This window comes from Polypterus senegalus, chromosome 7, assembly GCF_016835505.1.
Source record: "Polypterus senegalus isolate Bchr_013 chromosome 7, ASM1683550v1, whole genome shotgun sequence".
Classification (NCBI taxonomy): domain Eukaryota; kingdom Metazoa; phylum Chordata; class Cladistia; order Polypteriformes; family Polypteridae; genus Polypterus; species Polypterus senegalus.
In genome coordinates this window covers 107908738-107922460 of record NC_053160.1, presented here as the reverse complement: position 1 = coordinate 107922460, position 13723 = coordinate 107908738, and the positions used below count along the sequence as shown (strand labels likewise).

The 13723-nt window shown below is 38.4% G+C and overlaps 1 protein-coding gene across 1 annotated transcript in view; it reads right to left on the bottom strand.

Moving 5' to 3' along the window:
- LOC120532052 (protein unc-13 homolog B-like) overlaps nt 1-13723 on the bottom strand; it is an 812076-nt gene that overhangs the window by 97015 nt on the left and 701338 nt on the right. Inside the window, exons 33-34 of the mRNA XM_039757963.1 lie at nt 11827-11915; nt 5242-5394 (exon numbers count right to left, since the gene is read on the bottom strand). Of these exons, the coding sequence (XP_039613897.1) occupies nt 5242-5394; nt 11827-11915 (242 nt within the window). The remainder of the gene's footprint in view (nt 1-5241; nt 5395-11826; nt 11916-13723) is intronic.

Sequence of the window (13723 nt, the reverse complement as noted above, 5' to 3'; positions counted from 1 at the left end):
GAGATATTACTGAAGAATTAACAGATTGTCTATTGTGTCTGGAGTCTAGTGGTCAGAAGTGCAAGACGTAGCTATGGGTTCGATAAAGAATATTTTATTTTTATTACTTCCTCCAAAAACACAATAATAAATCCAATCACAATTACAATTGTCTTCCTCCACTACCGTCCAGGGAAGTCTTGTCTACTACCTTCCCAAATGAGAAAGATGGGCTCCTTTTATGCTGGACCCGGTAATATTTCTGGTGCTAGTGTACTGCATGGTGGAAGCACTTGTGGGCATGGCAGAAACTCCATAAAACAGGACAGTTTTCTTGGAAGAACACTCTCCAGTAGCATCCAAGGACACCAGTGGGGCTGTTCTTTCAAACTATAAATCCCAGGAAACCCTGTAGGTGCCAAAACTGGGACAATGCCACAGGAGTTTTGCCACCTATTGTACTGCAATAATCCATCTCTGGTATACTATCATCCCCCAGTCCATCCATTACTTTGTTTCCTCCACCAAAATGAGAACTGCAAACCATCCCCACTGAGCTACACCTCCCTCCATGCAGTTCATTTATTATGGCCTCCCGGCATGGCAAAACATCACACTCCATCCCAATTGGGACGTCAGTCCATCCGTTATGGTGTTGTTTGTATAGAATTCTTATTTGACTATGTTAAGGTTTAAAAATTAATTGATTTTTATGTCTGAGAAAAGGTTTGATTCATTAAAATAATTATAGCAGGGAAATTAAGCATTGAACACGGTAATGTTTTTCTCAGTAAATATATTTCTAATGGGGCTATTGACATGAAATTTTCACCAGATGTCGGTAAGGACCCAAGTAATCCACACATACAAAGAAATCAAATAAGTCAATAAATTAAGTTAGGTCTAATAAAGTGGAGTGACACAGTGAATAAGTATTGAACTCACTTACTGAAATTTACTTAACACTTAGTAGTATGGTAGCTCAGCTCTTTTTATATTTTAAATCGCATATTAATCACATCACTAGGAAAGCATTTTTTCACTTAAGAAATATAGCAAATGTTAGACCTCTTATATCACTGAAAGATGCTGAGGAATTAGTTCACGCTTTTGTTTTCAGTCAACTAGATTACTGTAACTCACACCTCTCTGGACTACCCAAAAAAGACATAAATCGACTGCAACAAGTGCAGAATGCAGCTGCTAGAATCCTAAATAGGAAAAGAAAATCCAAGCACATTTCTGCAGTTTTAATGTCACTACACTTGACTCTAAAATACTGCTTATGGTTTACAAAGCCTTAAATGATCCTGCTCCATCTTATATATCGGAGTGTCTGACATCTTATATTCCAAATCGTAACCTTAGATCTTCAAATGAGTGTCTGCTTAGAATTCCAAGAGCTAAACTTAAAAGAAGTGGTGAGACGGCCTTCTGCTGTTATGCACCTAAAATCTGGAATAGCCTGCCAATAGGAATTCGCCAGGCTGATACAGTGGAGCACTTTAAAAAACTGCTAAAACATATTACTTTACATTGGCTTTCTCATAACTTCATTTTACTTTAATCCTGATGCTCTGCATCTTTACTCATAATTCATCCCCTGTAGTCCCAGAATCAGCCTAGTCTCTCTTCTCTGGACTTTTTCAAATGCTGCTGTGTCCTTTTTGCAGCCTACAGACCAAAACTGCAAATACTACTCCAGATGAGGCCTCACCAGTGAATTACAATGCTTCATCATAACATCCTTACTCTACACATTGTGCAATATATAACCTAACATTCTGTTAGCCTTTTTAAGGGCTTCTGAAAATTGCCTGGCAGTTGATGGTGTTGGGTCAACTATAGCTCCTAAACACTTCTCATAAGATGTACTATCGATTTTCAGATGTACCATTGTGTATTCAAACCTAAAATTTTTATTTCCTACGTGTAATACTTTACATTTACTTATATTAAATTTCATCTGCCACAAATCTGCCCAAGCCTGTATGCTGTCCCTCTCTAATAATTCAATGGATGTAAGATTATCTGACAATCCACTTAGCTTGGTATCATTTGCAAACTTAACCTGTTTGTTAGTTATATTCTGATTAAAATCATTGACCTATATTAAAAAAAGCAGCATCCCTAGCAGTGACCCTAGTGGAACATCACTGTTGACATCAGCCAATTCTGATCGGGTTGCTTGCACCATAATCCTCTGCTTCCTGTGTCTGTCAATTTTGCACTCATATACAAACATCACCCTGAACTCCACTTCTTTCAGTATGATGCCCTCATGTTACACTTTATCAAATGCTTTCTGAAAGTCAAGATAAATAATATAATATGCTCCACTTTGATCATAGCTTTATGTTGCTTTCTCATAGAATTCCAGCATGCTGGTAAAACATGAACTCTCTCTTCTGAACCCATACTGACTGTTCAATGAAACTCCTGATCGTGCCATTTTTTGCTCAATATTTCTCTTAATAATTCCTTCCATTAATTTTCCTGTGATGCGTGTTAAGCTTACTGGTCTATAGTTGGTTGGACCTGCCCAGTCACCCATTTTATATAATGGGATAATATTTGCCATTTTTTAGTCCTTCCGAATTTTCCCAAAGCACAGCGAGTTCCTAAAAATATTTGTCAATGGTTTATATATGTACTTGCTAACCTTCTAAAGAATACAATGATAAATATTATCTAATCCTTGTGATTTGTTTGATTTCAGCCTATTTAATCTAAGCAGCACTTAGTGGTCCCTACTGGGAGGTTACCTACTTCTATAGATAGATAGATAGATAGATATATAGATAGATAGATAGATAGATAGATAGATAGATAGATAGATAGATAGATAGATAGATAGATAGATAGATAGATAGATAGATAGATACTTTATTAATCCTAAGGGGAAATTTACATAATCCAGCAGCAGTATACTGATACAAAGAAACAATATTAAATTAAATAGTAATAAAAATGAAAAAATGAAAAAAATAAAAATAAACTTAATGTTAGCATTTACTCCCCCGGGTGGAATTGAAGAGTCGCATAATGTGGGGGAGGAACGATCTCTTTAGTCTGTCAGTGGAGCAGGACAGTGACAAAAGTCTGTCACTGAAGCTACTCCTCTGCCTGGAGATGACACTGTTCAGTGGATTATTCATGATCGACAGGAGTTTGCTCAATGCCCGTCGCTCTGCCACAGATGTTAAACTGTCCAACTTTACTCCTACAATACAGCCTGCCTTCTTAACAAGTTTGTCCAGGTGTGAGGCGTCTTTCATCTTTATGCTGCCACCCCAGCACACCACCGCGTAGAAGAGGGCACTCGCCACAACCGTCTGGTAGAACATCTGCAGCATCTTACTGCAGATGTTGAAGGATGCCAACCTTCTCAGAAAGTATAGTCTGCTCTGACCTTTCTTACATAGAGCATCAGCACTGGCAGTCCAGTCCAATTTGTCATCCAGCTGAACTCCCAGATATTTATAGGTCTGCACCCTCTGCACACAGTCACCTCTGATGATCACAGGGTCCATGAGGGGCCTAGGCCTCCTAAAATCCACCACCAGCTCCTTGGTCTTGCTGGTGTTACGGTGTAAGTGGTTTGAGTCGCACCATTTAACAAAGTCTTTGATTAACTTTCTGTACTCCTCCTCCTGTCCACACCTGATGCAGCCCACAATAGCAGTGTCATCAGCGAACTTTTGCACGTGGCATATTGGAAGTCTGATGTATATAGATTGAACAGGACCGGAGAAAGTACAGTTCCCTGCAGTGCCCCTGTATTGCTGAACATAATGTCAGACCTGCAGTTCCCAAGACGCACATATTGAGGTCTGTCTGTTAAGATAGTCCACAATCCATGCCACCAGGTGTGAGTCTACTCCCATCTCAGTCAGCTTGTCTCTAAGGAGCAGAGATTGGATGGTGTTGAAGGCGCTAGAGAAGTCCAAAAACATAATTCTTACAGCACCACTGCCTCTGTCCAGGTGTCACATATGAAGACCTTAGAAAAATGCTAGTTCAGAAAATCTGCTATTTCACTGTCTGAATTTTTTTAATTCCCCTTACTATTCCTGATACATTTCACATCTCCATTGACTGTTCTTTTATTATTAAAATACTGAAAGAATCTCTTTGGGCCAACTTTCACCTTATCTGCTATATTCCACTCTAACTACTTTTTAGCCTCTCTAATGTCCTTCCTAATGGTTGCACTCATGTTCACACACCCTACGATTCACAATGGAGTTATTAATCTTATACAACTGTTTTATTACTTTGCAGCTTCTTCCTCAGCTCTTTATTAACCCACTGTAGAGTTTTTTTAAATTTCCTACCAATTCTAAATTTAGGTATGTACCTGTCATGAATTATATATAAATCATTTTTAAACCTGTTCCACTTCTCTGTGACCGTCTCCACACTTAAAAGCTTATCCCAGTCTCTCCTCCTTGGACTTTGCTGCATCTGCTCAAGTAGTTACATAAGCATACAATTATATAAACAACAAGCATTTAAACATACAGTGACATACATACATAGAAGCATGTACTGTAAGTGTACAAGTTATTTATCGATTTTCTCATTCAATTTATACTTGCACCTGTAAGCTCTGTACACCTGTCCAATATCATCATTTGCACAGACGGCAGAACATGCTGTTACAGCTTTATCTGTTTTTGTTTATAGCATATACTAAAATGAGATGAGAGGTTTACATCATGCCCAAATTTCCTAATCTGAGTAAAAACTGATCTACTTCCAGAAGGGTGTTCAAGTGAAATTTTTCAATGAAAAAGCTTGTATCACTAACATTTCCAAACATGATGTTAAGGCAGGAAGAGATTACAAAGATGCTATACAAGGACTTTATTTTACTCTTCTCAATAGCATCTAAAGTATATATACTTTAAAACATAGTGGCATTCATGACTTTTCTGATAAATAATTTTCGAGAAATGTTTTTGTTTTTTAGTTCTGTTGCCAGTAGCTATAGAGAAAGGTTAATCTTTACTCTTCAAGATTTATTTTTAGTTAAATCAAAATGTTGAATTTTCCTGACAGTACGCACTAGTATACACTATTTGGTATCATTAACATTTTAAACATCTACAACAACTGGAAAACGTTTGCTATCAGTTCAGTGTCATTCCTGCCAAGTACAGAAAATATCTTGTTAGCTCTTTTTCATATATATTTTAAAAAATATATACAGAAGTATTCTGCAAGCCAGTGCAGGACAGCCAGTATGTAGCCACTTACTTTGCATCCAAGAAATCCATCAAAGGCCGCAGAACACTATCAGCATCTGCTGCCACTGAATTGCGAGCATTGGCTGGTACATTGCTAGTTCCTCTGACCTGGCTTAGAATGTCACTCGTCTGTTTTACACAGTCCTCAATCTGATTCTGAAAGCTGGAAAAAGTGATGAGATCAGTGAAGATGGACAGTGGGGTTCCTTAACATCAAATTAAATTAAGCTTCAAATTCAGCCAATTAAGAGAAAAAAACAATTATCCATTCATCATTTGAGGAGAAAAATAGTCATATAAACCATTGCCATATATACTTGATTGCCAATCCAACAATTATTTATGTAGATCTTTACATTCATTACTTTATTCTAACTTTACATTCTTTGTGTGCCTCAATTATTCATGCTGTGTGGCTACAAGTGTTCTTGTTAGAGTTATTCATGGAACTTTTTCCTAAGGGTAGTGCCTAGACAGATAATATTCCATAACAGACCCTCATGCATGTCATAATTAAATCAAGGATTTTGGAATACACTTTATGGAACCAGACCTAGTAGTGGTGTTCAGCAGCAAGCTCCAGGTGGCGGTGTGACCTATGAAGCCAGGCTGACTTCATGCCCCCAAAAAGCTATGTGAAAATGTCATGTGGGTTTACCATGTACAAGACAAAGGGCAAAAATAGGCCATTTGAGTGACTTGTAAAAAGGGATGGACCCAAACATATTATAGCCAAGCATCTGGAAATGGTTCTTGGGATGTGCAAGGCAACTTTTCTTGTTGGAAAGAATCAGAAGGGGAGGCTGAAAATACTCACTATATATAGTCATATAAAAAAGTCTAGGAACCCCTCTCAGCCTGCATAATAATTTACTCTACTTTCAACAAAAAAGATAACACTGGTATGTCTTTCATTTCCTAGGAACATCTGAGTACTGGAGTGTTTTCTGAACAAAGATTTTTAGTGAAGCAGTATTTAGTTGTATGAAATTAAATCAAATGTGAAAAACTGGATGTGCAAAAATTTGGGAACCCTTGTAATTTTTCTGATTTGAATGCATATAACTGCTCAATACTGATTACTTGCAACAACAAATTGGTTGGATTAGCTTGTTAAGCCTTGATCTTCATAGACAGGTGTGTCCAATCATGAGAAAAGGTATTTAAGGTGGTCAATGGCAAGTTGTTCTTCCCTTTGACTCTCCTCTGAAGAGTGACAGCATGGGATCCTCAAAGCAACTCTCAAAAGATCTGAAAAAGGGGAAGTCTACAAAATGCTATCTCAAAGGTTTACACTGTCAATTTCAAATGTAAGGAATGTAATCAGGAAATGGAAGGCCACATGCATAGTTGCTGTTAAACCCAAGTCTGGCAGGCCAAGAAAAATACAGCGGCAAATGCGCAGGATTGTGAGAATATTTACAGACAACCCACAGAAGACCTGCAAGAACATCTTGCTGCAGATGGTGTATCTGTACATCGTTCTACAATTTAGCGCAATTTGCACAAACAACATCTGTATGGCAGGGTGATGAGAAAGAAGCCCTTTCTGCACTCACACCACAAACAGTGTCTCTTGTTGTATGCAAATGCTCATGCAGACAAGCCAGATTCATTTTGGAACAAAGTGCTTTGAACTGATGAGACAAAAATTGGTCATAACAAAAAGTGCTTTGCATGGCAGAAGAACACCACATTCCAAGAAAAACACCTGCTACCTATTGTCAAATCTGGTGGAGGTTCCATCATGCTGTGGGGCTAGTTCAGGGACAGGGGAACCTTGTTAAAGTCGAGGGTCGGATGAATTCAACCCAATGTCAACAAATTCTTCTGGATAATGTTCAAGCATTGCACCCTTAAAAGCTCTAACAGCCCATATTGATTTTTGATTGTTTGCTTTTCTCTGTCTCTCTCACTCTTTCTGACATTCTCTGCTCCTGACAGAGGGGGTGTGAGCAGAGGGGCTGTTTGCACAGTGGCTGTTTCCTTAGAAGATATGGACGCTCCTCTAAAAAATGCTGAAAGACTACCTTCACATTGATCCCTTCAATGCGGCCGCTTTATCGCAGTGCTAAGCATACTTAAAAGCCCAAAAGCCCTATTGATTTTTCATTGTTTACTTTTCTCTCTCTCTCTGACATTCCACAAACTCCTTTGAAGAGGAAGATATATTTGCATTCTTTAAATTGTGAGAAAGAACTGTCATCTCTGTCTTGTCATAGAGCACAGTTTAAACTTTTGACTAAAGGGTGTTATTTCATGTCTAGAGGGCTCTAATAATGTTAAAAAACTTATTTAGAAGGCCGCAAACAGGTTTTCTATGCTCTAACTGCAAAAATATTAGATTTATAAATAAAGAATCCTACTTCGTGGAAATTCATTTATCTGTCTGGAGCAGATTAACCGCCATAAACGAGGGTTTACAGTATAACTGTGAGGAGAATATTTATAAACAGTGTGGGAAAGTTTCTAAGTGCTTAAAATATATAAAAATAACCATACAAACATATGGTTTCTACTTTGCAGATTTTTACCTATTGCGGGGGGTTCTGAAACGCAACCCGAGGAGGGATTACTGTATTTAGAGTGGATTTGATGGTGAAAAGGTCATGGTCTACTGACTCTATAATGAAATTGGAGGCTTCAATGCAAAACTGAAGACCAATAGAGATAACTGTGGGGTGTGATCTGAAAGAACTAATGGTTCAATTTGAACTATTACTGGGGTATATTGCTAGTCATGGATTTTCAATAACAAACACAATTCTTCGAACACAAGGTAGCTCATAATTATACTTGGTACCAAAGTGTGTTGGGCAAAAGGTCAATAAAGAAATGTGATAAAGTTACTGGATTTAAGGCTACATACACTGGACACCCAGGTAAGAGAAATAACAAATCACCAGAGGCCTCATGTATAAGCAATGCGTATGCACAAAAATGTTGCGTACGAACATTTCCATGCTCAAATCGTGATGTATAAAACCTAAACATGGCGTAAAGCCACATGCATTTTCACAGTAGCTCCAACCCTGGCGTACGCAAGTTCTCCGCTCGGTTTTGCAAACTGGCGGCACCCAGCGTCAAAGCAGTGGTACTGTTCCTGTGTGGTTACCCTTTCTTTTTTAGATCCACATACTTGACGCAGCTTTATCATATACACTGAAACTAACTGCATATTGTTTATTAGTTTAAAGCATCTGATTGTAATTAACCTGTAACAATATAATGGTCCAGGGAATTGCCAAACTATTCCAAATACCATAGCTGCTTTAGCATTGTTATTCTCACTGCACCTTCTTTTTCTTTTTTCAGCTGCTCCCATTAGGGGTTGCCACAGCGGATCATGCTTTTTCATATTACTCTCACTGCACCACTCAGAGTATTTATATCACTATATCTGAGTGGGGAATCACAGATCTACAGCAGCTCATCGGAAAGAGAATTATCGGTATACAGCATCAAGCACACGCTGCCTCTGCCATGCTGTCCAATTAACTGCTTTCACATGGCAAACTCTTCAAAGATTTTCCTGTACGGAGCTCGCGGTTCAGAAATAGTTTCATCCTAAGAACTATAAACACACTCAATCAGTCCATCAAGTGCTCCTTGTAGAACTGTTTGTACTTATAAGTACAATTACCTCACTGTAAACTTGCACTACAGTTATAATATTGCACAACCTGAGCCACTTTATAAAGTGTGTATTTACATATGATTACGATATGATTTTTAAGATGAAATGCAGTAAAATATGTTTATTATATTATACAGATAAAATTTTAACTTCATTTAAATAATCTATATTGTTAATAATTAAACATGCGAGGACACGGTACCGCAGCGCAAGCGAGGAGGTTGTGCTCCGTTCACGGATTGTTCCTACCTTGCGCTGTATTCTTGGTGCTGGCACAACACTGGAAAGATAGATGGATAGAATAATTAAACATTTTCAATGTTCCTTAAAAATTTTGAAGAATAGGCATTCTAAGCTTACAGATGGCTTAACGTCTATTACAGATCTGATTGTGTGGCGACTGGGTACTTGGAGAGAGAAAAGTAAGGACAGGAATTGGGGGTTAGTACGTTTGGAAGAGACAGTACTGCTACAATAAAGTATTTCATCGAAGGTTGCGCATGGCACAGCAAGCATCTTGCATGAGACATAAACAATCACTGCACCACTGTGTTCCCATGTTTAATAACAACTCCTATCATTATGAAAATTATATCACGTGTACATCTCAGTATTTTAATTATTCAGAGAGCTGTAATATTACAAATGTAATGTCTTCTGTGTCCTGTCGGAGGAAGAGAAAGCCCGGAAGCGCGTAGTGACTCATATACATAGAGCACATAGAAGATCAAATACAAAACAAAGCATTTAACGTGCTACTTTAGTTACATTGGGATTTGAGAAACTAGTAAATTAAACAATTTTAAGATGAAGTTTATGATGTTCTACTTTAATGACAAAATAAACTACGTGATTAAAGTGGAAATTTCGAGATTAAAGCTGACATTTCCTGCTTTTTTCCCCACTGTGTGCCTTTTTTTTCTGTGTACCCTAATAAGCTTTCATATGATACTCAGACGGTGGGCTACGACTTGCCTTTTCACGGCAACTTTGATATGTGACAACTTCTTTTTTATTTCAGGCACTGTACAACTTAAGCTTTCGAGTTTCTCCGACACACTATGTCACTCAATCAACTTCCTTTTGTTGTTTATACCACTGTTTAAACCAACAAATAGTATGTTTTTCCTTGCCTCCACTTGGTATTCACTGAAATTCTTCTATTTTCCCTCATGCTTTTGCCATTGTGTTTTCACAGAAGGCTGAGCTTAAGGGCTATTTATATTGATTTGGATATTCAAAGAGGCGTAATTCTGGGAGGAGTTGGGGCAGGAAAGGAGGGGCGTGCACATGCATTACTTTTCACGCTGACTGGGATTTATGTAGTTGAAGAACGTGGAAGATGGTGATCGCACAGATTTATATATCTGGATTTTTTTGTGCGTGCAAACATTTCTGCTTTTGTGCTTACGTATAGTGTGAGTTCTACGCACGGCGTTATACATGAGGCCCCATCTGACGGTGAACTGGCTTAGACAGATAGTGCTCCCAATGGACAGACCTGGAATACCTGAGCTGGTAGTTGGGGTGTGATTGTAGAATTATTAGCAGGTGACTCTGTTCAGAAAAAAATTCAACCTCTTTATAATTTCTCATTTAACACAATAACACATGCTGTATAAACTTGGAAATGACAGCTTTAATGGAGAGTTCAATTAAAAGAAGAAATAGGTTGGGACAAAAAGTTCAGCTCCAGGGTGGACCCCAGAACTAAACTAGAAAATAGTTTTGTACAGCAATTTATAAAGTGCTTTTCATGCAGATGTTATCATACACTGTCTGTGCAATAAATAGGTTCTGAACAGGGTTGTATAGTCAAAGTGCAATCAACTGTATGGAAGGTGGTGGGAAGAGAACAATGGGATGGGTGGGAAGAGAACAATGATGGGAAGAGAAGGGTACCTACAGCTGGAGACATGGATCTACACATCCCAGATGTACACATACATGTCAATACCAGTGTATTATAAGTGGGGCTGTAGCTGACAAATGCCTACAGTGGCACACATCAGAGCCTTTGTAGTATCAGAAGTGTCCATTCAGCCCATATAAAATACTGTTCTTGTAGAAAGATTGTAGTCAGGTTTATCCCTGGTACAACTGCTACTCACTTGTCCTAACTGGGATCAAAGGGATGAACAGCAGCCTGTTGTCTTTACTTATGAAAGCACATTTTACCTGGAAATAAATGATGGTAGGATACATGTCCTACGCAGACCTGGTGAGTGGCTATGTCCATGATGTACATGCTTGTGACACATGGGGCCCAGGCTAAGCATTATGGTGTAGGCTGTTATCAGCTACAGTGCTTGTTCAGGCCTAGTGTTTGTAGAGAAGACAGTGCTTGTCCAGTGCTACCTTTGATGTCATGCAGCTGGCCCTGATACCAGTGATGCATGAAATGTAAAATGTGTTATTTCAGAAAGACAATGCCTGCATGCATTCCTCCCATGCAACTCAAATTGCTCTAGAGGCTGTTCATCAAATCTGGCTGACTACGTATGGGTCTGGATTAGATGTCATGTTTTCTGTACTTGGTCACCAGCAATAAACCTCAAACAGTTGTGCTTTTAAGTCAAAAAGGCATGGACTAAAATTTATACAGGATGACATTTACTCATATGTTCTCTTTGATCATTTCCATGTTAGAGTGGATTCCTCTATTGTAGCATGGGTTTGGGAAAATTATGAATGGGAGTTTTGTGTAACATGAAACGCTCTATATACAGAATAATCCATGTTGTATCACCCTGTATGTGTGCTTTTTACATAGTCAGATTATAATCCTACCCTAATCTCAGTTTCGTGTTAAGACATGCAAAGGGTATTCTTTTTACACTTTCCAGTAGGGCATTTTTAAATTATTTCATACTTAATAGTTTGCTGTAGATTTAGTCCCTTTCTTGTATGCTGATTGGCAACTACTAGTAAACCATTAACATAACTTCCACCACTCACCTGTTCCCAAATACAGTACTGAGTTCATCTAGGACATTGTTCAGTTTCACTTGAAGGTCGTTCAAGTTATCACTAGCTTCAAGGTCCAACTGAAAAGGAAACAAAAATACAGTCACAAATAAAACATTTAATTAAGTTGTATTAGTAAGTTAGTTCTTTACTTCCTACAGGGATCAATAAAGTATGCACAGTGCCTATGAAAACTATTGCCCTCTTGGATGTCTTTACATTTTATTGTTATTGTGGAAGAATAATTTCAGGGTAACATGGCATTCATCTTAAAGAAATAGCATAAAGGGTTAATAAATGTGGGAAACCAGATAAAGGTCAAGTGAACAACAAAATGTACACTGAAATATAAGAATTGGTTTAGGAAAAATACTGAGATGGTCAAGTAAATAAAGAACGTACCACAAGAAAGATTGATATAATATAGAAAATGTAGTGAAGGATGACTAAGAGATGGCTAAGAAATCAGCAGATGTCCTATAAACTAGAATGGGCTGTTATTATATGCACAGAAATTTCAAGGGTGGTGGCTCATCTCAAAAGGTATACGAAGAACCAGAATATAAATATAATAGAGTTTTATTTTATAAATCATTTGGGTGTAAACCAATGAACCAACCAGAGTAAAATTTACGCATTGATTGACATTGTATGTAAATTCATCAGTTTATAAAATGAACCTCTATCCTTTGTTTCTTGGACCATTCTGATCATTCTGACCATGCTGTAACGGACTGCTTTTGAAGAATGCTCCCTCCAAGGCATTTTGCTGAGAAGTAATTCAATGATACAATTAACAGCTTTTCTCCTGTCTGATTACTGAATTGTCCTGTTAGAGGACATTTCTTTCTTTAATAAGAGGTTCAATTTCAACCACATTATACAATAGCCAGCTGCCATACCACCTGCACTTCAGAACAGGTAATTGACCTGAAACCAAGCTTGTATGGACCCATCCAGTACTTGGATAGAAGACCATCTAAGAAAAAGCCTGGGTTGCTGCTGGAGGAGGTGATGGTGAGGTCATCATGGGGCACTTACCCTTTAGTCTGTGTATGGGTCCCAATGCACCAATGCAGCATCAGGAACACTGTGCTGAGAAACCGCCCCTGACCTTTCATATGAGACATAAAACTGAAGTCTTGACTAGGAGCAGGAATGGCTGTGGTCATATCATCCAGGTGGATGTTGTACATTGGTGGTGGTTGAAGTTATTCCTCATTGTCTACATAAAGTGATTTCATTATGTTTGAAAAGTGCTATATAAATGTTTATAAATAATTATTATTACTATTTTTATTATTATTATCTTCAATCACAGTGAATTTATTTTGGCATTTTTGGCACTGATCGACAGAAAAGGACTCTTTAACACTAGAATTACCAGAGCCTACGAAAAAACTTGTAGATCCGTCCCACCTTAAATCACTTTTCACCTCTCCGTCAGCGTCTACTGTCCTGTAAACGTGTGGATAAGCAGCAAACAGCAAGCAGCCTGCTATCACATCCTCCACCAGCGCACAGTCTTCTCAGCTCAAGTCTGTTTACCTGCGTGTCAGTTGCTTGGAGGTGTATAGAGTGAGGAGTCAAGCAAAATCACACTTTTTATAAATACTACCCCCCCCCATCTGACACTGCTATTTTCACATGACGCGCTATAGCTCTGCACTGTACTTGTGACTTTATGCTGTAGGATGCTTCTGAACTGGTGTCTGCGTGCACTTTTTGTGGCATTACACGTGTATTTCTTGAGCATGCCTGCTTTATGACCACAGACTCGGAATGTCAGGTGGGGTGGGAGGGGGCGTTAGGGTAGGATCGTGAATGCAACTGAGAGGATGAAACTGAATAAAAAAAACAAAGCTAACCTTTACAAGTATCATACATT